The sequence below is a fragment of the Zootoca vivipara genome, chromosome 10, assembly GCF_965207765.1.
Source record: "Zootoca vivipara chromosome 10, rZooViv2.hap1.1, whole genome shotgun sequence".
Lineage (NCBI taxonomy): Eukaryota > Metazoa > Chordata > Lepidosauria > Squamata > Lacertidae > Zootoca > Zootoca vivipara.
Genome location: NC_142593.1, coordinates 54,330,838 through 54,357,387, shown reverse-complemented (window position 1 = coordinate 54,357,387; position 26,550 = coordinate 54,330,838). Strand labels below are relative to the sequence as shown.

Sequence of the window (26,550 nt, the reverse complement as noted above, 5' to 3'; positions counted from 1 at the left end):
GGAACTGTAGTTGCCCCTCAGAGAACTACAACCTCCAGCACCTTTTACAAACTACAATTCCCTTGATTCTTTTTTTTGTTGGGGGGGGGGAGGGCTTGTCAGTATGCATTTCTTGGTACAAAAAGTATTGACCTGATGTGTAGAGATCTTTCCTATTCTATTTAATTCAAGAGAGTTCTGGAAGCTTCTGGAAGCTTCTCTGTGTGAAAGAAACAAGCAGGAGGTTCCTGGTGCTTGGGTTATTCCTTCAGAGAAGCTGAGCACAGCTGGTTTAAAGTGGTTCTATTATCTCTTTCTGTCAAGGTCATGCTGACTATGAAAGTAGAGCCAAAAGGAGCCTGGGTTTCACTTTCACTTTCTATCTCTTTTCCGTCTGGTGTGGTGTTCTGTACATAATATGCTTAGTGTTAAGGTTTAGACTTATTATAAGTTACTGTAAGTTTAAGTCTGCTGCAACTGGATTTCTTATGGACAGTGCCAATCCTGAATATATTAGATTTGTGACCATTATGCTTATTTGCCTTCAGTAGCAGTAAAGCTCTGCTGGATGAAATATAATTACCTCTGGTCTATTTTTTGGGAATCCTGCAACGTGTTTTAAGTTTTTACTCTAATGATAATAATAATAATAATAATAATAATAATAATAATAATAATTTATACCCCACCCATCTGGCCGGGTTCCCCCAGCCACTCTGGGCGGCTTCCAACAAAACATTAAAATACAGAAATCCATCAAACATTAAAAGCTTCCCTAAACAGAGCTGCCTTAAGATGCCTTCTAAAGGTCTGGTAATTGTTGTTCTCTTTGACATCTGGTGGGAGGGCGTTCCACAGGGTGGGTGCCGCTACCGAGAAGGCCCTCTGCCTGGTTCCCTGTAACTATACATTGTAATCGACTCTGGATCAATACTGAGGAGAACTCCATGACAGTCATGTGCTTTACATGTGTGAATCCTCCGAGGCTGATTTTGCAGCAAAGCTCGGGGCTAACGACAGCAGTTGCAACTACCAGCCGCAACTGGGGTTTAAGTAAAATGCAGGAACCAGGCTTGTCCTTGCGGGGGCTTCTGTTGTTTCAAGGCTGCCTGCGGCGTACTGTAAATACGGTAGTTTTCCTTCCGCAAAGATTTCACCTTGTTAAATTGCATATAACATTGAAAGGCCCACGGCAGGAGGTCTTAACAGTGATAGCCTCTATTGCACACTAGCGGGGAAAGAGGGGGACCTGAGCAGCAGTTCAACGATGCCGAAAGCCGCATGATGACACTAAGCAGGTTGAATAAATAATACTCAGTGCAGAGCTACCCTCATGCTCATCTTTCGGGAGGGAGAGAAATGCATCCATCCCGGGAGACAGCCGAAGGGAGCACACTCAGCCCAGTGTTTCCAAAGCCATGCGTTTAAAAGGAGGCAGGAAATCTGTATTTAAACATCTAGGATCTCATTTTCAAATATGCTGGCCCCCCCAGCCAAGAATCCAAAGCATAAAACCAATGGGTGTGGAGCACACCAGCAACAGCTTTTCTACCCATTGCTCAAATCAATAATTAAACCATTCCGAAAGGGTGCCTCACATGATAGAGGCTGTGACTCCACTAGAAGAAGCCTGGATAAAGCATCCCACCCCCCAGCATGCCCGCTGCTTGCCCAGATGCCTTGAGGCCTGGAATATTGTTTGATGGCCTGTTTTCCCCACCCCCTGCCCTTCTCCCCAGGTGGCAGGAAGCCCTGGGTGGCCTTCAGAGCATCAGCAACCTTTGGTTGGGGGGGGAGGTTGTCCTGAAGGCACCTTTGCAAGAGCAAACTTTGCCTTCTCAGCTTAACGGCAAAATGTCGAGAAGAAGGCGCTGAGTCATAGAATCATAGAATCATAGAGTTGGAAGAGACCACAAGGGCCATGCAGTCCAACCCCCTGCCGTGCAGGAAACACCATCAAAGCATTCTTGACAGATGGCTGTCAAGCCTCTGCTTAAAGACCTCCAAAGAAGGAGACTCCACCACACTCCTTGGTAGCAAATTCCACTGCCAAACAGCTCTTACTGTCAGGAAGTTCTTCCTAATGTTTAGGTGGAATCTTCTTTCTTGTAGTTTGAATCCATTGCTCCGTGTCCGCTTCTCTGGAGCAGCAGAAAACAACTTTCTCCCTCCTCTATATGACATCCTTTTAAATATTTGAACATGGCTATCATAAGGTTCTCATAAGGTTCTGATCGGGCAAGAGAAATCCTGCTCTCATATGAAGATGTAATGAAAGAAAATATGGTGAAGATGATGTATAGGTGGTACCTTACACTGGTAAAGCTAGCTAAGGTTTATCATAAACAGGAGAACAAATGTTGGAAATGCAAGAATGTGGATGGAACCTTTTACCATATGTGGTGGACATGTCCTCAAGTAAAGCATTTCTGGGACAAGATTTGTAATGAATTGAAGAAAGTGTTGAAAAACACATTTGTTAAGAAACCAGAAGCTTTTTTACTTGGGATAATTAGAGAGGAATTACCCAAGAAAGATATTAGGTTTTTTCTGTATGCCACAATTGCAGCTAGAATTGTACTACCGTGTTTCCCCCTTTTTAAGGCGTAGTCATAAAATAAGCCATAGCAGCATTTCTAAGCATTTGAGAAATATAAACCGTACCCCGAAAATAAGCCATAGTGATAGGCGCTGTGCGGAAGAGATCACTGAGCTCCCCGAGTCAGCAGCAGCAACGCCGGCCGCAGCAGTGTTTGCTGAGTCCTTTCTTGCTTTTGGGACTTGGTTACTGTGCTGGCTTGGGATGGTGTGTGTGCAATTGCTGTTGCTGCTTCGTGTTTTTCAGCTGGATTCTCTGGGTTCTAAGCACTTTCCCCCGTTTGTTTGTGAAGCAGCACTCGGCTGCAGCCCCTGCCTCTCCCGACGGCTGCATGAATGCGAGGCTGGATTTGATCGCTATCTCCTTTTCCATTTCTTTTGTCTTTGAGCACCCGGCCCCGCCCCCTCTCCCCTTCGTGGAATGAAGAACGGAGTTTTAGCAGCATTTCCTCATTATAAAAAAAAGGTCAGGAACTTTTACTTTAACCTCAAAAATGGGATATTTCCTCTCTCTAAAAACAACTCTGACCTGAACACCAATATAACGGGGGTAGATCACCTCCAGTTTATAAATCCGCAAGTAGATCGCAGTCTCCTAGAAGTTGGGCTCTATACTTTGGCTGATTGCAAGCCTTTGCATCTTTAAAAAACAAAAACCATGCGCTTCTCAGTCTTAATTTTCCTTTAATTCATCCCCCTATACCCTCCTCCAACCATTGCCTCCTTCCATTCCTTACCCCCCTCCCTCTCTCCCCACTTCCCTCACTCCTGTGCGATCTCATTTAGTCATATACTTGCTTTTTCTGTTGTGTTGTCTATTTTATATTTAATATTATTACCCTTTATGATGTTATTTTTCCCCTTGCGATAATTATTTATTTTTTATCTTTAACTAACTTTCCTTTCCATATTTTTCCATATATAACTCAACACTTTCCCATTCCTTCTTAACTCTTTGGATAGAGTGCCCCCCCATTATTGTTGTTAATTTTACAATTCCTGGATTTTTTATGGAACCGAACAGCTCGGGTGCTTCAGAATGTGCCTTCTGTTGCTACAGGGCTATGGGGCTTCACTATTTGACCCCCCCCCCCCAGGTTGGGATTTTTAAAGTAGTTCTGTGGGTCCCAGGGCACAGAATCACCCCCGATCCTTTCCTTTGTCTAAACAGACCTATTCCCCCCTGACTTTGGAAGGCTGTGCTTCAAGGGTGATACCAGGGGTTTTTTAAGACCTGCGCCTCTTAAGGATTGTTACAGTCCATAACTTCCATTGCTTTCTACAGGGTTGGGGGTTTAAAGCACTGCCACCCCCACCCCACCCTGCAGGCGCTCGGAACTGGCAGCGCCAACAACGCGCCCAGCAATGTGCAGAAGAGAGCACCGAGCATCCTGAGCCAGTGGGTCCCAGTTGTACCAGCACTTTTTTTTAAAAAAAAAGACACCCCCTGAAAATAAGCCACTGTGTGTTTTTTTGAGGGAAAAAAGTTATAAGACGGTGTCTTAAAAAAGGGGAAACACGGTAGCAAGGAATTGGAAAACCGAAGATATACCGACGGTGGACGACTGGCAGATGAAGCTGATAGAATTCATGGAGCTGTCCGAGCTGACTGGGAGACTCCGGGATCGGGGAGAAGAATCAGTGGAAGAAGATTGGAAGAAATTTAAAGTTTATTTAGAGAAGAATTGTAAGATTAGCAGTATTTAGCAAAAGATTTGGAAGTAAAAGGAGGTTGTAGAAGAGAGTTAGATAAGTGTAATGTGTATTAAGATTTAGTTAAGTGGTATTATGGTATTGTTTTTTCGTTAAGATTTAATTAGAATAGAATTATATTTTGAGATAAACATAAGATATATATTGTATTGATAAGTTATTAAGAGTATTAATAGGTTTTGAGAAGTATTGAAAAGATTGGAATCAAGATTTGGAAAGTACTAAGGAAGTGATATATAGAAACATAGTTGGGAGGGAATGGAGGAAGTCGACAAAGACATATTATTGTCTTTGTTGAAATGCTGTAATGTTGATATTTTGTTATGTTGTGTAGTTATTATGTTTCTTGGTTTGTATTATTATGTGTATTGTGTTGTTCTATTATGCTTTTTGCTATGTTTTCTTTATCTTGTGTTGTTGGGGAAAAAATCAATATATATATATATATTTAAAAAGAGAGAAATCCTGCTCTCTGTCACCTCGAGAACGGGCTAGAATTCTAATGTAAAGCTGTTGAAGGTACCTTTTACCACATGTGGTGGACTTGCTCCATAGTAAAAGACTTCTGGGGAAAGATGTATAATGAGTTAAAGAAAATGTTGAAAAACTCATTTATAAAGAAACCAGAAGCCTTCTTATTGGGTATAGCCGGAAAAGAAATTCCAAAAAAAGATGTTTCTTTCTGTATGCCACGACAGCATCAAGAATTTTGATAGCCAAGAATTGGAAGACACAGGAAATACCAATGGTTGAAGAATGGCAGGTGAAAACGATGGACTATATAGGACTGGCTGAACTGACCGGGAGAATCCGCGACCAGAGAGGAGAGTCGGTGGAGGAAGATTGGAAGAAATTTAAAGACTATTTAAAGAAACATTGCAATATTTAATTGTTTGAGAGAGATTTGGAAGTAGTATATGTTGCAGTTTTAGAGTTATGGTTCAAGGTGAAGACAATATAAGGTGATGATTTTAAAGGGTGAATATTTAGAAATAATGTTAAGTAAGATAGAAAGTATGGTATAGAGTTAAAATATAGAAGTTACTAAAGATGAATTACAATGAAGCACAGATGGGAGGGATCTGAGGAGGTCCTTTTTAAATGGTTAGGAAACAATAAGAATGGAAAATTATATATTTTTTTGTTTTTTCATTTTCGTTTCTTTTCTTTATTGGTGTGTATTTTGTATTGTGCTGTGTTTATGTGTTATTGTGTTTATTGTTTTATTATTTGTTGTTATAAAATGAATAAAAAACTTTGAGGAAAAAAGAGAGAACGGGCTAGAATTCCTCTGATTTGCCAGTTTCACTATGAAATTGAAACAGGGCTGCCACCAGCCATCTTTGACAGTGGCTGCAGGGTTAAAGAAGAGACCGCTTGCCTCCGTAATCTTAAAACCGGCTGCAAAATGAGCATCAAAAGCATCCTTGACTTGGATGCATTTTTTATTTTCCAGTACAGTGGTACCTCTACTTACGAATTTAATGCGTTCCGAACACACATTTGTAAGTCGAAAAAAATTGTAAGTCGAATCCCAGAGGAATGCATTGGGAGAAAAAATTCGTAAGTCGAAGCAAACCTATCTAAAAATTCATAAGTAGAAAAAAATCCTATCTAAACCGCATCCAAGATGGCGGACGGAGCTCCATTTGTAAGTAGAAAAATTCGTAAGTAGAGTTATTTGTAAGTAGAGGTACCACTGTAATTGGGAAACCAGCAGCAGTATCTCCCACAACAAATACCAGGGCATTTGCTTGGTGCCCTTATGGGTTTTCTAATTCAGAAGCCTGTTCTGTACCTTTCAAAACAGGAACAGCCAGCAGGTGTGTGTGGAGTCACAGACCTGGCTCCCACACCCAGCAGCAGCATGGCTACATTCACTAACACCCTGACCTTGCTGCCACCCTGCCCCAACCCTCACCATCCCAATATATGGCAGCAATGCCAGTTGTAGACCAGCTCCAGGGCTTTGCCCCTCTCCAACAGCTGTTCCTGCTTCAAACCTGCAGATCCGGCTGCCTGGACCACTGAAATCAAATTTACCTAGCAGAGGTATTCGTGCTCCAGGCTCCATCACTGACCTGAGACAAGTCACGAACCACCTATTGCTTATTTTATTTCTTATTTATTTGTTGCATTTATATCCCACCTGTTCCTCAAGGGAGCTCAAGGTGGTTAGTCTGAGAGTGAATGACTGGCCCCCAAGGTCACCTAGTGAGCATCATGGCCAAGTGGGGGTTTGAATCCTGGTCTCTGCCAGGCCCTAGTCTGATGCTCTAACCACTACACCACACTGGCTCTTCTCGCAGTACATAGCTGAACTGCGAAATCTGCTCCTCAAGAATGCAGTTGGTGGCCGTAAATTTTGAAGGCTTTAAAGGGGGGGTTATATCAATTAACAGAGGAAAAGAATCCTCCTGACTAAGCCCCCGTGTTTCCAAAATGCCGCCTTTCAATGCAGTGGCAGCTGGTCCACCAACCTCAGTCAGCCTGTATCCAGACCTCAGTTGCCTGCTGTCTTGCTTACATCCTGTCTGCTTCCTCCTCCTTAGTGTTGCCCTTGTAGAATTCAACAGGGAAGAGGATGGAGAGGGAACTAAAAGCAGTTGGCTCTGCCTGTCTTTAGCTCTAGCACCACCTACTGTTGGCCTCCCTGTTTTCCACCCCACCAGTCCCAGTGGGCCCCGTGTTTAAAAGATGCAATACACAATGCTGCGTGGATCTAATGTAAGAAAGCTGTAGTCAAGGACCCCCCACCTAAATGCAGAAGTCCTCTGTGCTGGCCCCCCACGTAACAGAAGGGTATATCCCCTTGTTGTAGAGGAGAAGCCCTTGTTTCCATGGTAGGCAGGAAGTTATCCCCCACTTTAAAAAAAATTGGGGAGATGCAGAGAGCACAGCCTGAAATGTTCATTTCAAGGAAGATGCCCAGTTGTGGATACAGAAGGAAGGTGTGGTTTTTCCTGTGCCCTTTTGCAAAAGCTGCATTAGTTCCCCTTTCCTGAATGATAAATATTTAGGCCAAGCCCAAACGAGTATTTTTACCCGCAAATGCATTTACCTGTAGCCTCTGTTCCTCCCACTAGAATATCCCGCTGGATTTTCCCATCATCTTCATCCAGAGCAAACCAGCGGCCACATGGGAAGTTGTAAATACATTTGTTGCCTATGTCCTCAATGATAACCTAGGGCAGGAGCAGAGACTCATTTGAACAAGGAGAGGAAGATTGGTACAAGAAAGATCACAGCATTTAATACAACTACTTTTAGCTGGATTCATGGGAACAAACACACGGCCCATACTTTTCCTTTATTTATTGTTTCTTGAGTTTGTACCCCCCCCCAATTCTCTGCAAAGAGCCCTCACCCCCGAGGGGGAGGGGCAAACAGGTTCCCAACCTGGGAACCACCACTGAAAAGGCCCTGTCAACAAAAGCACTATGCTTTTGCCTGAGAACAATGGGGGAGCCACAACCTTCCTTACAAAAATAGAGTGTGTGTGTTAATTTACTTGGAGGGACTCAGAGGAATGGGTGGCAGCAGGCTGGTGGTCAAGGTGGGTTCATTTTTTTATTTTTTATTTTTTTATAATAATTTTTATTAAAGTTTTTCAAAATACAAAGAAAAAAGAACACACATGAAAAAACACAACACTGATTACAATACACAAAAGAAAAATAGAGAAAAAATAAACAAAACATAAACACAAAATCATATTTCATCTTCCTTTTTCCTTTCACATTGTCTATGGGGACTTCCTCGGGCTCCCCTCCCCGTGGTTCTTTAACAATTCATAAGGGTGGGTTCAATCCCTGGCATCTGCAGGTAGTTCTGGGAAAGACCTGTTTCTGAGATCCCAGGGAACTGTTGCCAGTCCATGTAAATCTGCAAGGAGCTAGATGGACCCAGTGGCTGACTTTCTACCGTGTTTCTCATATTTTAAGGCATCCCTACAAAATAAGGCATGGCAGGATTTTCCTGAGGTGGAAAAATATAAGGCATACCTCGAAAATAAGCCGTACCGGGTGGTGGGAGCAGGTCTGTGGCAAAGAAGGGTTGCTGCTGCCGCGTTAACCCCCAGAACCCGGCTGCAGCCTCAGCGCGCAGCGCGCACAGCCCCAAGACCCGGCTGCAGCCTTTGTGCACCGCGCGCAGACACCCGGGACCCAGCTGTAGCCTCAGCGCGCAGCCCCAGGACCCGGCTGCAGCCTTTGCGCGCGGACACCCGGGACCTGGATGCAGCCTCAGCGCGCAGCGCGCGCAGCCCCAGGACCCGGATGCAGCCTTCGCCTGCCGCGCGCGCAGCCCCAGGACCCGGATGCAGCCTTCGCCTGCCGCGCGCGCAGCCCCAGGACCCGGATGCAGCCTTCACCTGCCGCGCGCGCAGCCCCAGGACCCGGATGCAGCCTTCGCCTGCCGCGCGCGCAGCCCCAGGACCCGGATGCAGCCTTCGCCTGCCGCGCGCGAAGACCCGGTGGGAGCAGGTCTGTGGTCTGTACAGATACCGGTACCGGTACTTAATTAAAAAATAAGACATCCCTTGAAAATAAGCCATGCTGTGTTTTTTTCAGGAAAAAATAAATATAAGACGTGTCTTATAATATGAGAAACACGGTATAAGGCAGCTTCCTACGCCCCTAGAGAACAATCAGCTCATCTGCACAAACCTTGGTCAAGAACCACCCAGCAGAGCCTCCCTTGTTATTGTGGCCTATGGTGATCTTCCTCAACTTTCCCAGGTTGGGAGCATCAAGGGTAAACTTGTCTTCTGCACCTTTCTCAAAATTGTCCTTGTCGTTGTCCAGCCTCCGCTCTCCTGAGAAGCAAACGACATGGAAAGGGAAAGGCAAACAGATGAGGAACTGTTCAGTGCAGGAATGAAGGCCTCAGAGATTTCAGCTGGGAGATTCAGGGTCGGAGGCATGTGCCTAATCTAGGCCCTTGCATGTGGTCAGCCATCGGAGCCATTTCCAGGCACAAACGCAACAGGAGCATGCAAATCCCATCTCTGTGATTGGCAGGCAGTGGGAAACATTGGGATTATCTAAATACAGTGGTACCTCTACTTACGAATAACTCTACTTACGAATGTTTCTACTTACGAATGGAGCTCTGTCCGCCATCTTGGATGCGGTTTAGATAGGATTTTTTCTACTTACGAATTTTTAGATAGGGTTGCTTCTACTTACGAATTTTTTCTCCCAATGCATTCCTATGGGATTCGACTTACAATTCTTTTTGACTTACAAATGTGTGTTCGAAACGCATTAAATTCGTAAATAGAGGTACCACTGTATGAGGAGCACAGCTAGTTGAACAGAGCAGGGCCTCCTGCCTACTAACTGCTGCTCTTCCACCTCCGTACAGAACTCTCAGAGACATTGAATTGAAGATCACATCATCCAGGGCTTGATTTGGGTAGCCAAGACAGGCCCCAACAATATATATATATATATATATATATATATATATGGATCGCAAATGCTTGTGGTTCCCATTTATTCCACCCACTCAGACATCTTGAAGATATCTAAGGGTCTTCGTGGACCACTTAATTATATCCCTGCCTGTTGTAGCAATAGCATGTGCTGTGCTAGGTGCCTTGTGATATTTAATTGTATTTTTATGGCTTCTTTTGGCTGTTGTAATGGACCGGGAGGAACCAGCTGGGGAACCCCCAAGGGAAGAAGGCTCAGAGCCAGGGGATTGGTGGAGGGACGATGGTGAGTGGTCAGAAGGAGAAGAAAGAGAAGACTAGTGGGAGGAGGTGTCAGAAGCTGAAGAGGTAACAGGGTTTAGCAAGCAGAGACCGTCTGTGGCAGAGAGAGAGGTCCAGAAGCAGAGTCAGAAGCAGAAGCAAGAGAGGAGGGAGGCCAAGAGATGGGGGTCAATCTTGTGTAGAATACCCCCTCCTGCTGCAACAAGCTCTCTTCCCCACTGGTCTCCCAGAAGCAGGAGAGGCATAAAGCAGGGCAAAGGCAGACACGCAGGCACAGTCTCCAATTGCTTGGAAATCGGGTCCTCCCTCACAAGAGGGCATGTGTTGTGGTGGGACCCGGCAATCAGGCCTAGGTGTTGGGGCGGGACCATTGGAGCAGCCACAACACCCTATTGGGTGGTCCCTCTAACAGGGAGCAATTGGGCTAGGGGCATGCCAATCAAAGAGTTAGAGGGACCACTATTTATCTGCTGCACGTGACCCTGAGCTTCTCTTTCGGGTCTCAGTGCACCGGAACACCCGCCCACCTCTCCCTATCTTTAGGGCTTGTGCTTGATCTTGCTAGCCATCATGTGTTGTCTGTCGCTGGGACAGGGGCATGGCAGGAATTTTCCCCATTTGGCTGACTGGCTGGTGCCACTTGGGTTTCGCCTGCCGCGTAGCAAATCGTCACAACTTGTAAGCTTGGCGGATAGGCTCTGGTTCATGCTGATAGGGGTGGCAGGATGCCTAGCCATCCCTATGCGTCGGGTATTCCTTTAAAAGGAATCCAAGGACTCGTGGTTGGTCTTCCCCAAGCGGGGTTGTGCCCTGAGCCTGGGTTCAGGGCTCATCTGGGGGAGGCGTGGCAGGCACCCCTGTCTACCTCTGTCACAGGTACTCACCCAAGGCTGACTTCTGGTTGCTGCCCAGAGTCAGCGCTGCCTGCAGGGCTGCAGGTAGCTAGCCAAACCAGAGCCCATGCAACTACTCACTTGATTTGTAACCCAATAGAGTTGTGGCCTAAATTCTGCCAAAAACCAAACCAAAATTTGAGTCCTGTTTGAATTTATTTCTAGGCCAGGTTAAAGGGTCTCCACACGCAAAACACACGGAGGAGGAGGCGCGGATGGCTGTGGGGAGGCGGGGGCCTTTAGTCTCAGCAGCTGATCCATAGGGGGGCAAGGCCTGAGTTTCTGTGCTCATTATGCCTGACACTTCCATGCAAGTCCTGTGTTGCTAATGAAGAGTGGACTCCAGCTTGCTTGGTGTGAGTTACTGCTGGCTCGCTCCTGCCAGCTGTCCTCAAAATGCCCCAGTTTGGAACCATTACCACTGGTGAAACACCGTGAACAAGATGCCCATGTTGACAGAGCTTTCTCTGTGTGCACTAGGGAGGTTCTGGCAGATTAAACGCTCTCCTGCTGGTGGCCTCCCTGCACAGCAGCCAACTCCAGGGGGCCATGGGTGCTTAAAGGGACCCCTGACCATTGAGTCCAGTCGCGAAAGACTCTGGGGTTGCAGCACTCATATCGCTTTAAAGGTCGAGGGAGCCGCCATTCGTCCACTTCCGCAGACAGCTTTTCCAGGTCATGTGGCCAGCGTGACTAAGCCGCTTCTGGCAAAACCCGAGCAGCGCACGGAAACGCCATTTACCTTCCCGCCGGAGCGGTACCTATTTATCTACTTGCACTGGTGTGCTTTCGAACTGCTAAGTTGGCAGGAGCTGGGACTGAACAACAGGAGCTCACCCCGTCACGGGGATTCGAACCGCCTACCTTTCAATCGGCAAGCCCAAGTGGCACAGTGGTTTAACCCACAGCGCCACCCGCGTCCCCATGGGTGCTTGGGCACCCGCAATAATATAACTGTGGAGGCTGGGCACCCACAAAGTCAATGAGAAAAGCCAGCAGGGGGCAGCAGCGCTGCCTCTGGGAGAGAAGCAGTTCAGCTCCACCCTCCATAGCCGCCCAGAAAGCACCCTTATATTGGGGGGGGGGGGCTTGGACGCAGAAGTCTCTCATCTTTTAAACAGTAACTTCAACAACTAAAAATTATGGTTGGTGGAAGGCAATTCTTTAACCTGTAAGGGCACATTGCAAATCAATGGAACTGCAAATGAACTGCATAATTTGCAAATTTTGAGAGTGGGGGCTGTTTTGGTTCTGGTGTGTCTTAGTATAACAGGGCATGAACAGGGATAGCCTAATTGTGAGTGGTACCGTGTTTCTCCGAAAATAAGCCTCACCCCGAAAATAAGCCGTACCCCGAAAATAAGCCATAATGATAGGCAGTTTAACCTTGTAGGTTAAACTGTACCATAATTAATTTTTTAAAAATAGGACATCCCCTGAAAATAAGCCACCATGTGTGTTTTTGAGGAAAAATAAATATAAGACGGTGTCTTATTTTTGGAGAAACATGGTAGCTTTCATTTATTAAGCCACAAACAACTTCTTTGTATTATATTATTATTATCATCAATCATCATCATCATCATCCTACACTTTTCTTCAGCATCTCAAAGAGGAGCCTGCCTTGAAGTACGTCAATACGCAAAATGCATGTAAATTTTATTGATAGATTCGTTAATCAATAATCTGCTAAAAGGTATGTGCTTAATCAAGTAAAATTATTTAGTCTGTTGAGAGACCAAGTAATTTGCCTCGATGGTTGTTTAATATGGGACTGAAACATGCAGGGGGGGGGGTATTTCTGAAAAATTCCAGCAGAACAGCTGCACTCCTCCTGATGAGCAAAACTTGGCTCTGTGTGCTCAGCTCACTTGCTTTGCATGCCAATCTGCTTGCATCAATCAGCATTGAGCACCTCACAGGCATTGTAGCACTGGGAAGAGCAGCAACTGAGAAACAGGGAGTGGGCGGAAAAGTTTTGTGTTTGTTACCCTTTTATCTCACCCTTCCTCCGAGGACAGGTAGGTAACTTTTCTTCCCACCTGAGGGCCACATTCCCTTCTGGGCAACCTTGCTGGGGCCACAGGCCGGCGGTGGGTGGGGCCAGAGGCAAAAGTGGGAGGAGTAATGAATGCAAATTTACCTTTATACAGCAGGCTGGCTCCTAGGCACACACAAGCACACACCTTTCTATCCAGGAAACCTAGAGGCATGGTCAGAGTTCAAGGACATATTCCAGCCAGGCAAAAACACTGCAAGTGCAAAGCAGAGCTGGTGAAGGTCATCCCCTGGGGAGAGGGGGTGTGGCTGGGGAGGGGGGTGATTTAAGGGATTCCTGAGAGTAGGACGGAGAGGCATTTGGCCCACAGGATTAAAGTTCCCCTGCCCCTCGCTCTCGCTCTCTCACACACAATACGTATCAAGACAACATCCCTGCAAGTTATATTAGGCTAACAGATGGTGATTATCTAGTGAGCTTTATGGCGGAGTGGGCATTTGAACCCAAGTCCCTCTGCTCCTAGTCCAACACCGTGCCAGTGTTTTTCAAACTTGGGTTTCCTGTTGTTTTGGGACTACAACTCCCTTCATCCCTGACCTCTGGGCTGCTAGCTAGGGATGATGGGAGTTGTAGTCCAACAACAGCTGGAAACCCAAGTTTGAGAAAAGCTGCGTGTAACCACTAGGCTAGCTTCCAGGAATATCCCCAACAGCAACGCCCCTTTCTCAGAATAACATCTCGGGGGTTGTGGATTATTTCGTTGTTCATCTGTTTGGTTTGCTGCAGACCAAAGGAAACAGTTCCTCGCAATATACTACCTGTGTCTCCATTCTGGCCGAAGAGGTTAATAAAAACATCTGCATCTGTTCCACTGCCACTTAGATCTCCGGTAAAAACTTTGACCACATATTTGTTCACTGCAAAGAGAGAGAGCAAAAACACATTATCTCATTATCAGGGATAAAGATTCTCAGATGCATAATGAGTTGGAACTGCAACAAAATGTTGCAGTATGGGGTGATGATCTTCAGGAACACAGCTCCTCCATTCAATTCCCCTACCCCTGACTATATATGTTTTTACTCCAACAGTACCAGTTAGCATTCCCTGGCCACACTGCCCTCATTGGGTCATGTTTTGAAGTTCCTTACTGGCATTAAAAAGAAAAGAAAAGATTTCTTTGTTATTTTGTTAACCTCAGGATTCCCTCAAGTCAGCTGATACCACCATCTTGTGCATCAATAAGGCACCTTTCAGAACTTGGAGAGGTGGCCCAGGTGTTGGAAAAGGTTATATTTGAAATATACTCTGAGTCCTGTAGTGACTTCATGCTCTTTATTGCAGCTTGAAAAACAGTGAATGAAATGCCCCCCCCCCCATCCTCAGGCTTTTATATATATAAATCATTTACACAATGAGTCCCATCTGATTGGCTGATTCGGCTTCCCTCCTGGAGCCTGATTGGTCTTTTCCTGCAGGCCAATCAGTTGTTGCATTCTACGATCCTACCAGCCTAATAGGCTGATTAACTTCTCCCTGGAGCCTGATTGGTCTTCTCATGCAAGCCAAGCTTCTCCTGTTGCATTCTAGGATCCTACTTGCCTATTGTTCTAGGATCCAAGCTTAGTACATAACATTATTTATGTATGCCACTACCGCAGCTCGTGTTTTGGTAGCCCAAAAATGGAAAACAAGCAACCTAAAGTCCCAGCTAAAGAAGATTAGCAACTTAAATTGATGGAATATGTGCAGTTTGTGGACCTAACATACAGTGTAAGAGAAGAAGAACATATGTTTAAAGAAAATTGGAGTATGTTTATTGAATATATGGAGGAAAATTGTGTTTTTTTTTGAAAACGTGGGCAGCATTAAGATAAATTCAACAGTGTGAATCAGTTTTGATGGATGTAATAATGGAATGCTGAATGGTTTAGTTTATATAAAATATGCAGGGATTTATGTTGTGCAAAAAGAGCCATGGAAAGAGAGGAAGGGAAGTGATTTATATTTTAAGGTTGTTTAAGTGAATATTCCAAAATGTAAAACAGAAATTTAATTTTAAAAAAAACTTTTAAAAAAAAATTGGAGAGTTGGCTATTAATAAAGATGATGACAAAGAAGCCCGAGGCAACACAAAAAAACCTCATTCATATGTTAGTGGCTTACTCGTGAACAATAGATCCATTACTCAATGCAAAGATAGTCATCATTTGTGCATTCTCTAGACTCCGGGCCAGAGCTGGAACAGCCCAACTTTGCATGAATCTCTAGAATCCATTGTAAGGTTCTAATCATCCTGTAGCAATGGCTTCGCAGGAACGGGAGGAGATATAGATGCTCAGCTTCACCTCTAAAAAAAATGGTCTTCCTCTTGTAGATGGCTACAAGCAAGTTGTGAGAGGAGACCATGGGTGAAAGCAGAGGTGCATTGACTAGTTCTAACCACCCCTTTTTGGACAATTCCCATAGCACAGTGTGTCTGCTCCCTCTGCTGGTTGGAAACACATTGGCTAGGAAATGAACAGGAAAATTTCATCAAAGTCTTAATAAAGAAAGAAATCGAGGAATGATTATATGCAATCACATGATATGATGATGAGGGCTGGTCTAAAGAGTCAAACAAATTTGATTGGTTCAGGGTGATGCTATTGGGTTGCAAATGTTAAGATTGCTGCAATCCCTTGATTGGTGAATAGAAATCACGTATGTAATCTGGAAGTGTATAAAAAAAACCACGTTGCTTCGGATGTGGTTCTTCACAGCCTCCTCATTATTGTTGAGTCTGCCCCTATGTGTATTTTTATTTCAATATTTCACCTGGAGCCTACATCTTTCTCTTTGGGGTTCCTGGGAGGGATGCTTCCGGTCTAGGGATCCCTTTAAATTTCTCCAGCAGCGCCAGGCATGAAGCCAGCTGGGAGGGAATGAAACTATATGTCTGTAAGAAGTAACAGTGGAAGAGCGAGGCAAGTAATTCTTGTGCCTGGAAGGGCTGTGTGAGTTTCTCTGCTTCCCTCGGAAGACCTGTTTAGTGGCATCATTGACTAAATCTGGCAGGAAGGAGAGGCTAATTAAGCTTGGACCGGTTCCTGGTTTCACACGCACCCCGACATCTTGGCAACCAGCAAGAAGCAGCAGCAGCAGCAGAAAAGGGTCGAAATGCAAACAGATGGAGAAGACTGATTCGCCAGGAATCACGTCCAAATACATGTCTAGGGATCTGCAAAATATCTTTGTCCCTTCAGCATGCCACAGATTTGTTTTTCGGATTCTTGCAAACAGAAATGGAAGGAAGGGAGAGAGCAATTGCCGCAGGTGTGTGGAACCGCTTTCAGCCCAAAGGCCAGATTCAAATCTGGAGAAATTTCCAGGGGCCCGCATTCTGGTGATGGGTGGAGCCAACAGCAAAAATGGGTGGAGCTAAAGGCCACTGAAGGGAAAGTAAAGCAGCTAAGCACACAAAAAAAGCTCAGCTCAGCACAACAAAGAAATTATATATTTTTACTCATTTTCTGCACATTTAAGTAGTTTGCTTTCAATTCCTCCTTAGCCTTAGGGGCAACTGCAAATAAGTAAAATTCACATAAATATGTAAAATGGTGTCTCACCCCGAGGGCCATGGATAGTGTGGGAAGTGGACAGCCAATCAAAATTATTGACAGGTGACATCAAATTATGTCACGCGATTGGTGAGAGGGCGGAGTTTCCTAGAAATGGCCATATAAAGGGGCCTGGTAGATTGAATTTAGGCCCACAGTCCAGTGCTGAATTACTGTCCTGCAGTTTCCAGCAACTCATATTCAGAAGCATTCCTGCCTCCGACTGTGGAGACAGGGCAAAGCCATCGTGGCTGGTAGCCATTGACAGCCTTATCCTCCATGAATTCATCCAACCCTCTTTTTAAATATATTGTTGTTTAGTCGTTTAGTCGTGTCCGACTCTTCGTGACCCCATGGACCACAGCACGCCAGGCACTCCTGTCTTGCACTGCCTCCCGCAGTTTGGTCAAACTCATGTTCGTAGCTTCGAGAACACTGTCCAACCATCTTGTCCTCTGACGTCCCCTTCTCCTAGTGCCCTCAATCTTTCCCAACATCAGGGTCTTTTCCAAGGATTCTTCTCTTCTCATGAGGTGGGTGGCCAAAGTATTGGAGCCTCAGCTTCACGATCTGTCCTTCCAGGGAGCACTCAGGGCTGATTTCTTTAAGAATGGATAGGTTTGATCTTCTTGCAGTCCATGGGACTCTCAAGAGTCTCCTCCAGCACCATAATTCAAAAGCATCAATTCTTCGGCGATCAGCCTTCTTTATGGTCCAGCTCTCACTTCCATACATCACTACTGGGAAAACCATAGCTTTAACTATACGGACCTTTGTCGGCAAGGTGATGTCTCTGCTTTTTAAGATGCTGTCTAGGTTTGTCATTGCTTTTCTCCCAAGAAGCAGGCGTCTTTTAATTTCGTGACTGCTGTCACCATCTGCAGTGATCAAGGAGCCCAAGAAGGTGAAATCTCTCACTGCCTCCATTTCTTCCCCTTCTATTTGCCAGGAGGTGATGGAACCAGTGGCCATGAGCTTGGTTTTTTTGATGTTGAGCTTCAGACCATATTTTGCGCTCTCCTCTTTCACCCTCATTAAAAGGTTCTTTAATTCCTCCTCGCTTTCTGCCATCAAGGTTGTGTCATCTGCATATCTGAGGTTGTTGATATTTCTTCCGGCAATCTTAATTCCGGCTTGGGATTCATCTAGTCCAGCCTTTCGCATGATGAATTCTGCATATAAGTTAAATAAGCAGGGAGACAATATACAACCTTGTCGTACTCCTTTCCCAATTTTGAACCACTCAGTTGTTCCATATCCAGTTCTAACTGTAGCTTCTTGTCCCACATAGAGATTTCTCAGGAGACAGATGAGGTGATCAGGCACTCCCATTTCTTTAAGAACCTGCCATAGTTTGCTGTGGTCGACACAGTCAAAGGCTTTTGCATAGTCAATGAAGCAGAAGTAGACGTTTTTCTGGAACTCTCTAGCTTTCTCCATAATCCAGCGCATGTTTGCTATTTGGTCTCTGGTTCCTCTGCCCTTTCGAAATCCAGCTTGCACTTCTGGGAGTTCTCGGTCCACATACTGCCTAAGCCTGCCTTGTAGAATTTTAAGCATAACCTTGCTAGCGTGTGAAATGAGCGCAATTGTGCGGTAGTTGGAGCATTCTTTGGCACTGCCCTTCTTTGGAATTGGGATGTAGACTGATCTTCTCCAATCCTCTGGCCATTGCTGAGTTTTCCAAACTTGCTGGCATATTGGGTGTAGCACCTTAACAGCATCATCTTTTAAAATTTTAAATAGTTCAGCTGGAATATCATCACTTCCACTGGCCTTGTTATTAGCAGTGCTTTCTAAGGCCCATTTGACTTCACTCTCCAAGATGTCTGGCTCAAGGTCAGCAACCACACTACCTGGGGTGTATGAAACCTCCATGTCTTTCTGGTTTAATTTCTCTGTGTATTCTTGCCACCTCTTCTTGATGTCTTCTGCTTCTGTTAGGTCCTTACCACTTTTGTCCTTGATTATGGTAATCTTTGTACGAAATGTTCCTTTCATATCTCCAATGTTCTTGAACAGATCTCTGGTGTTCCCCATTCTATTGTTTTCCTCTATTTCTTTGCATTGCTCATTTAAGAAGACCCTCTTGTCTCTCCTTGCTGTTTTTTGGAAATCTGCATTCAGTTTCCTGTATCTTTCCCTATCTCCCTTGCATTTTGCTTGCCTCCTCTCCTCCGCTATTTGTAAGGCCTCGTTGGACAGCCATTTTGCTTTCTTGCATTTCCTTTTCCTTTTGATGGTTTTCGTTGCTGCCTCCTGTATAATGTTACGAGCCTCCATCCATAGTTCTTCAGGCACTCTGTCCACCAAATCTAAATCCTTAAACCTGTTCCTCACTTCCACTGTGTATTCATAAGGGATTTGATTCAGATTGTATCTTACTGGCCCAGTGGTTTTTCCTACTTTCTTCAGTTTAAGCTGGAATTTTGCTATAAGAAGCTGATGATCTGAGTTACAGTCAGCTCCAGGTCTTGTTTTTGCTGATTGTATAGAGCTTCTCCATCTTTGGCTGCAGAGAATATAATCAATCTGATTTCGATGCTGCCCATTTGGTGATATCCATGTGTAGAGTCGTCTCTTGTGTTGTTGGAAGAGAGTGTTTGTGATGACCAGCTTGTTCTCTTGACAGAACTCTATTAGCCTTTGCCCTGCTTCATTTTGAACTCCAAGGCCAAACTTGCCAGTTGTTCCTTTTATCTCTTGATTCCCTACTTTAGCATTCCAATCCCCTGTAATGAGAAGAACATCCTTCTTTGGTGTCATTTCTAGAAGGTGTTGTAGGTCTTCATAGAATTGGTCAATTTCACTTTCTTCAGCTCCGGTAGTTGGTGCATAAACTTGGATTACTGTGATGTTAAAAGGTCTGCCTTGGATTCGTATCGAGATCATTCTGTCATTTTTGAGACTGCATCCCATTACAGCTTTTGCCACTCTTTTGTTGACTATGAGGGCCACTCCATTTCTACTACAGGATTCTTGCCCACAGTAGTAGATATGATAGTCACCCGAACTGAAATCGCCCATTCCCTTCCATTTTAGTTCACTGATGCCCAGGATGTCAATATTTATTCTTGTCATCTCATTTTTGACCACATCCAGCTTACCTCCATTCATGGTTCTTACATTCCAGGTTCCTATGCAATATTTTTCTTTACAGCATCGGACTTTCCTTTCGCTTCCTTTCCTTATTAATATATACAGTACATTTTATTTTATAAATCAACCAAACAGCATAAAGAGATACTGTTACAATAGCTTGAAAGCAGCATAAGGTTGAACGTTATTGTTGAACTTGTTCAAAACATTGAAAAAAACCACCCATTTTTCTATATACCTGTTAGGCTAGTTTATATGTATTGTTTTATAATAGGTTAGCTTAATCCTCGTTACTATGCTCCAAATTTTCTCATTCCATTCAGATATTAGGAGTTTTCATCCCCCCCTTTTAGTTACTATAATCTTAGCAGCTGTTATAAAGTTGAAAGCTATTTCTGGGTTATTTTCCGAAACAACATCTTTGAGAAAACCAAGCAGAGATATTTTTAGCTTCCAAGGGTATATATTATCCTAACATGCCAGAGATATTATTAACCTGAACCAATTTCCAGAATGTTTCTATTTGATACCAGTTCCGAGAGATATGTATGAAATCTGCCTTATTTAATGCACATCTTCAACATTTATCTGGGGTGGCGCTGTGGTCTAAACCACAGAGCCTAGGGCTTGCCGATCAGAAGGTTGGCAGTTCGAATCCCCGAGATGGGGTGAACTTCCATTGCTCTGTCCCAGCTCCTGCCAACCTAGCGGTTCGAAAGCATGAAGTGCAAGCAGATAAATAGGTACCGCTACAGCGGGAAGGTAAACAGCGTTTCTGTGCGCTGCTCTGGTTCGCCAGAAGCAGCTTAGTCATGCTGGCCACATGACCCGGAAGCTATCTGTGGACAAACGCCAGCTCCCTCGGCCTGTAGAGCGAAATGAGCACCGCAACCCCAGAGTCGTCCACGACTGAACCTAAGGGTCAGGGGTACCTTTACCTTTTTATCCTCTTTTAAAGCCGTCCAACTTGGTGGCCATCACTGCCTCATGTGGCAGTGGGTTCCACAGTTTAACGACACGCTGAGTGATGAAGTGCTTTCTTTGATCTGTCCTGAATCTTCCAACATTCAGCTTGATTGGTAGGGCCACGAGTTTCGAGTCTCTCTATCCACTTTCCCCATACATCATTTTACAAACTTTGATAAGGATGGCAGCTTTAAGTAATGACCAAAGCCTTTCTGCACATTTGAGCTCTCATTTGCTGAAGGTATTTGCTAAAGATGCAGCTCTCTAAAAATAGGGCTTTAGAAAATTGGAAGCCCTTTTGCCTTCCAACCAGGCAAGGCATCCAGTTTGCTGCCCCCATGGCTCGCCAACTGTGCCACTGGGCATGTTCAAAGCCATGCGGTTCTCCAACTCCAGCTTGTCGGTTTGGCAAGAGCCGCTCGGTGCAAATCAGCCCAGCTGCTAGATGCCTTGCGTGGATTAGACGGATGGAATCAGCAAATGTGAACTCAACCAAATGACAGCCAGAGCTCATAGAGGCAGATCCTTCGCAAACTCCAGCCAACCCACTGTATAATCCTTGCTTATGCTGGGTCATAAATTGTGCACTGTTGCCCAGTTTCCCGACGCAACCCTCTGCATAGTTGTTTGTGAGACACCAGGCAGCAGAGTGGAATTAGGCTTGGCATTAGATGTGCCCTGCATAGAATCAGAATAGTAAAGTTGGTGGGAGGCTTTGACTGTGTTAGAGCAGAAACAAAAAGGGGGGGGCAAAAGGTTTAAGATGCTCCGCTATGTGGTGGCGATGTAAAATTGTCAAAAAGGCCTGGGAAAAGACATATAAAGATTCAAAGAAAATGTAGGAAATGATTGTTGTTTTTTAAAAAATGATGTTATTATATTGAGATGTACAGGACATGATGGATTGTTTGAACGAAAGATTCTGCTCCGATACGCGAGACTGGATGCCAGGCCAAGACCAGCCAGCCCCTATGGAAGGAGGAAGAAGCCTCGGCCAAAGAAGATGAAGAAGAAAATAAAGAAGATTGGCAAAATAAATTACTGAACTATGCAGGACATATTGTTACAAAAAAGGATAATTGCTCAAAGTGTATTTTTCAAGCTTTGTGTACAGACTTTTACATTTCAATGGTACCTCGGTTTATGAACACAATTGGTTCCGGAATTCTGTTCATAAACTGAAGCATTCATAAACTGAAGCGAACTTTCCCATTGAAAGTAATGGAAAGTGAATTAATCCGTTCCAGATGGTCCGCAGAGTACTTAAACTGAAGCGTTCATAAACTGAAGCAAACTTTCCCATTGAAAGTAATGGAAAGTGGATTAATCCGTTCCAAACGGGTCCATGGAGTACTCAACCTGAAGCGTACTTAACCCGAAACATGGGTGTAATTGGTTCCGGAAGTCTGTTCATAAACTGAAGCGTTCATAAACTGAAGCAAACTTTCCCATTGAAAGTAATGGAAAGTGAATTAATCCGTTCCGGTTGGTCTGCGGCATTCGTAAACCGAAAATTCATAAACCGGGTGTTCATAAACCGAGGTTCCACTGTAGTATAACTTCTAAAAGCCACTTGTGATAAGATGAAGAAGGTTTTAAAATTGGATTGTTAAGTATATAAGGTTTTATGGATGTGCATAAACACATAAACAAGTATATTATTAATTGCAACTAAGAGGGGAGTGGAGGGAAGTTGACCAAAAAAATGGTTTAATCTGTTTATGATATTTTCCTTTTTACTGTTTTTTGTTGTTATTTTTCAGAAATCAATAAATTGTTATATATATATATATATATATATATATATATATATGAATTGTAAAGTTGGGAAGGACTTCAAGGGTCATCTAGTTCAACCTCCTGCAATGCAGGGATTTTTTGCCCAACATGGGACTCGAACCCATAACCATGGGATTAACAGTCTCATGCTTTACCAGCTGAGCTATCCCAGCAGATCAAAGTAATGAGTGCCAAAAATCTGGGGCTACTAAGAAGCAAGAGGGAGTATATACGTAAGTATGACCCCCTCCACATCAGAAGAGGGACCAAAAAAAGTCCCACTTTATACCAGCCCGATGGCGACAGACTGAGCATGCTCAATGTTGAATCCCTGTTGGAAAAGAAAACCAGGGGGCAGGAAATGGGTGCTGGTGGTGAACAATAGCACCCCTGCAACACATTCCCACTTGTCAAAAAGATAAAGACTGCTTTCTTGCTAAGATGTATAAGACTGAATCAGATAAGTGTTGGAGATGTAATGAGACTGAGGGTACATTCCATCATATGTGGTGGACCTGTAAAAGGGTAAAAGAATATTGGGAAATAATTCATAATGAACTGAAAAAAATGTTTTAAAGTACTTTCCCCCCAAAAAACAACCAGAGTCCTTTTTGTTGGGGATAACTCAGACAGAAATTCCCAGGTGTCGGGAAAGGTTATTTATGTATGCCACTACTGCGGCTAGTGTTTTGTTAGCCCAAAAATGGAAAACAACTGTTGGGAAGAAAGCCCCCATTAGCTGAGATGACTTTGGGGGGGGATAGGACCTTTGCCAGATAGGTACTTGATGTTTGGCTAGATTTGTTTGGTTTTATTTAATTGGAGTGTACTGAGTTGCCGACTGTATTTTGATGTTAGCCGCCCTGAGCCCTGTTCTGGCTGGGGAGGGCGATATAAATAAAAATTTATTATTATTATTATTATTATTATTATTATTATTATTATTATTATTTATTGCTTGGTCGGGGTGTTTCTTCATCCCAATCAGCCCTTGTAATATAACAGCTGCCCACCCATCAGAGTTTTGTTCCCTTCCAGGAAGAGTCTGATCTCTTTCTGAACTGGGAAGAGGTACTCCAAGTTCATCTCCGTTGAACTGACCTTTTAGCCAACAGAGATGAACTATGATTGACCTGAGTGTTGCGGGCTCCATTTTCACAAGTCTTTGACACCAGGGGGAGGTGGACTCCCTGCTCGTGTTACATATACCTATGTAACATGCTCCCAATAGATAGCTGGTGTTGCTTGTGAGCCACCTGCCTGGTTTGCGGCAAGTAAAATGATGGATCGACATGGCGGCGAACTTCACACTCACACTGGATTATTGCTCATTCCCTTTCCCTGGGAGCTGCACTTCTGTAAAGTGCAGGCGAGCATTCCCAAAACAATATCCGCGGCACCCTCCACAGCAAAGCTAAAGTTTCCAGGATTCTTTGAGGGAAGCCAGGAGCATTTCACTGGTTTGGAAGTGATGCAAGTGTTTGCAATACATATATCCTTGGAGGAAACCACAGAAAAGAACAGTTCCCGAAGAAGCGAGATTGGGCACACATTTGCTCCTAACAGAGCGCCTTCCCACAGGGTTCTGTCTTGGGCCCAGTCTTATTCAACATCTTCATCAATGACTTGGATGATGGGCTTGAGGGCATCCTGAGCAAGTTTGCAGACGACACCAAATTGGGAGCGGTGGCTAATACCCCAGAGGACAGGATCACACTTCAAAATGACCTTAACAGATTAGACAACTGGGCCAAACCAAACAAGATGAATTTTAACAAGGAGAAATGTAAAAGAACTACACTTGGGCAAAAAAAAATGAAAGGCACAAATACAGGATGGGTGACACCTGGCTTGAGAGCAGTACATGTGAAAAGGATCTAGGAGTCTTGGTAGACCACAAACTTGACATGAGTCAACAGTGTGATGCAGCAGCTAAAAAAGCCAATGCAATTCTGGGCTGCATCAATAGGAGTATAGCATCTAGATCTAGGGAAGTAACAGTACCACTGTATTCCGCTCTGGTCAGACCTCACTTGGAGTACTGTGTCCAGTTCTGGGCACCACAGTTCAAGAAGGATACTGACAAGCTGGAACGTGTCCAGAGGAGGGCAACCAAAATGGTCAAAGGCCTGGAAACGATGCCTTATGAGGAACGGCTTAGGGAGCTGGGTATGTTTAGCCTGGAGAAGAGAAGGTTAAGGGGTGATATGATAGCCATGTTCAAATATATGAAAGGATGTCATATGGAGGAGGGAGAAAGATTGTTTTCTGCTGCACCAGAGAAGCGGACACGGAGCAATGGATTTAAACTTCAAGAAAGAAGATTCCACCTAAACATTAGGAAGAACTTCCTGACAGTAAGAGCTGTTCGGCAGTGGAATTTGCTACCAAGGAGTGTGGTGGAGTCTCCTTCTTTGGAGGTCTTTAAGCAGAGGCTTGACAGGCATATGTCAATAATGCTTTGATGGTGTTTCCTGCTTGGCAGGGGGTTGGACTGGATGGCCCTTGTGGTCTCTTCCAACTCTATGATTCTATGATTCTAACCATCTCAGAACCTACGACCAGCAAGGGAGGCCCCTGTGATAGTGCTGCCACTGGATGCATGCCTGGTTGGCGTTAACCCATGGCAGGGGCTTCTTGGTGGTGGCTCCCTGCTTGTGGAATGCCTTCCCTAATGAGTTGCACCAGTCTCCCTCACTGTTAACATTTAGGAGAAAAATGCAATACAGTCCTGCTGACCTAGGCTGAAGGTCCTGTCCCTGGTAACTCAGAAATTATTAATTTGAGTACAGTTGCTTTTAGGTATTTTTAACTGTTTTTAGATAGTTGTTTTTAACTTGTTTTAGAAGTTTTAATTGTACAGGTGAAACTTGGGAAATTAGCATATCGTCAAAAAGTGCATTTTTTTCAGTAATGCAACTTATTATTTTCTTCTTTTTCTTTTAATTTTTACAAATGCTTTCTTTGGAAATTCCACAGTAATAAAACAAATAGTTACAATAATACAAAAAATAAACATCGCTATTACATTTCATTAATTACATTCCATTTATAATTGACCCGCCTAACGAAAAATAATTACAATTACAACAAATAACGGCTTGACATAGCTTGCTTTGCATGTCATGCATCTATCTCATATATTGGTTTCACCTTTTAAGTTGCATTACTGAAATAAATGACTTTTCGATCATATTCTAATTTTCCAAGTTTCACCTGTATGGTCTTAGTATAGGCATGTTTGCTGCCCTGAAATCCTTTGGAGGAAGGGTGGGATATAAATTTGAGGAGGAGAGCGACCCCACGGCAGAAGACCAACCATACCCGCTCTCCCTTGCCTTCTGTTAAATTTCCTGGCGGCATTATTGCCCCAAGACTTAATTCATTACCATATTCTTTCACTTTATAACCAGCAGCAGCATCAACTGCCCCATTTTGACGCTGTTCTGCACAGTCGTAAGTTCAGCACTTTGTGGAATGACATACCTTTGGGAACATCCATGGGGTTAAGGCTGCCAATAAGATCTCTGACATAGAGTCCGTCACCCTCATCCTTGCTCAGCCAGTTGTTGCACGGGAAGTAGAAGCGGAGGTGGGGCCTGTTCATGTCCGTCACTATCACACGATCCAGAAACCAGCTGGCATTCATCCCTGTGTTGTCGTGTTCAATTCTGTTGCACAGATCAGAAAAAGACTCTGGGTTTTTTTTGGGGAGGGGGGTTGCTGCACCTTCGCGTTTAATGTAACAGTAGGGCATGCTGAAATATTCAACTTTCAGATTCCCAAAATGAGGGGCGCTAAAAGAATTGTTACATGACTTGGGAATTTCAAAAGATATTTTGGTTAAATGGATATAATTTAGTTTTGCTTGGTAAATAACGACATTAAAAAATAATTGGGTTTTTCATGTTTCTGTGTAATTCCAGTAATTTTAAACTCACCTAAGCAAAAAGATTTTGTGAAAAGATGTATGTAAAATTGCATAAAAATCATTAACAATGATTGCCAAATATTGCAGTTATATTATATTATATATATATATATATATATATATATATATATATATATATATATATATATATTACAATATTAATATTGTAACATTGTAATGTTGTAACATGAATCAAGTTCAGCTCCATTGACAGACTAGGGTTCTTCTTTATAACAATGGCCTGATTTAACTAGTTTCCTAATCTCTTGATTTAA

The 26,550-nt window shown here is 44.0% G+C and overlaps 1 protein-coding gene across 1 annotated transcript in view; it reads right to left on the bottom strand.

Annotated features, from left to right (window-relative positions):
* Positions 1 to 26,550, bottom strand: part of LOXHD1 (lipoxygenase homology PLAT domains 1) — a 146,513-nt gene that overhangs the window by 103,164 nt on the left and 16,799 nt on the right. Inside the window, exons 4-7 of the mRNA XM_088653195.1 lie at positions 25,831 to 26,015; positions 13,720 to 13,818; positions 8,958 to 9,106; positions 7,352 to 7,475 (exon numbers count right to left, since the gene is read on the bottom strand). Of these exons, the coding sequence (XP_088509321.1) occupies positions 7,352 to 7,475; positions 8,958 to 9,106; positions 13,720 to 13,818; positions 25,831 to 26,015 (557 nt within the window). The remainder of the gene's footprint in view (positions 1 to 7,351; positions 7,476 to 8,957; positions 9,107 to 13,719; positions 13,819 to 25,830; positions 26,016 to 26,550) is intronic.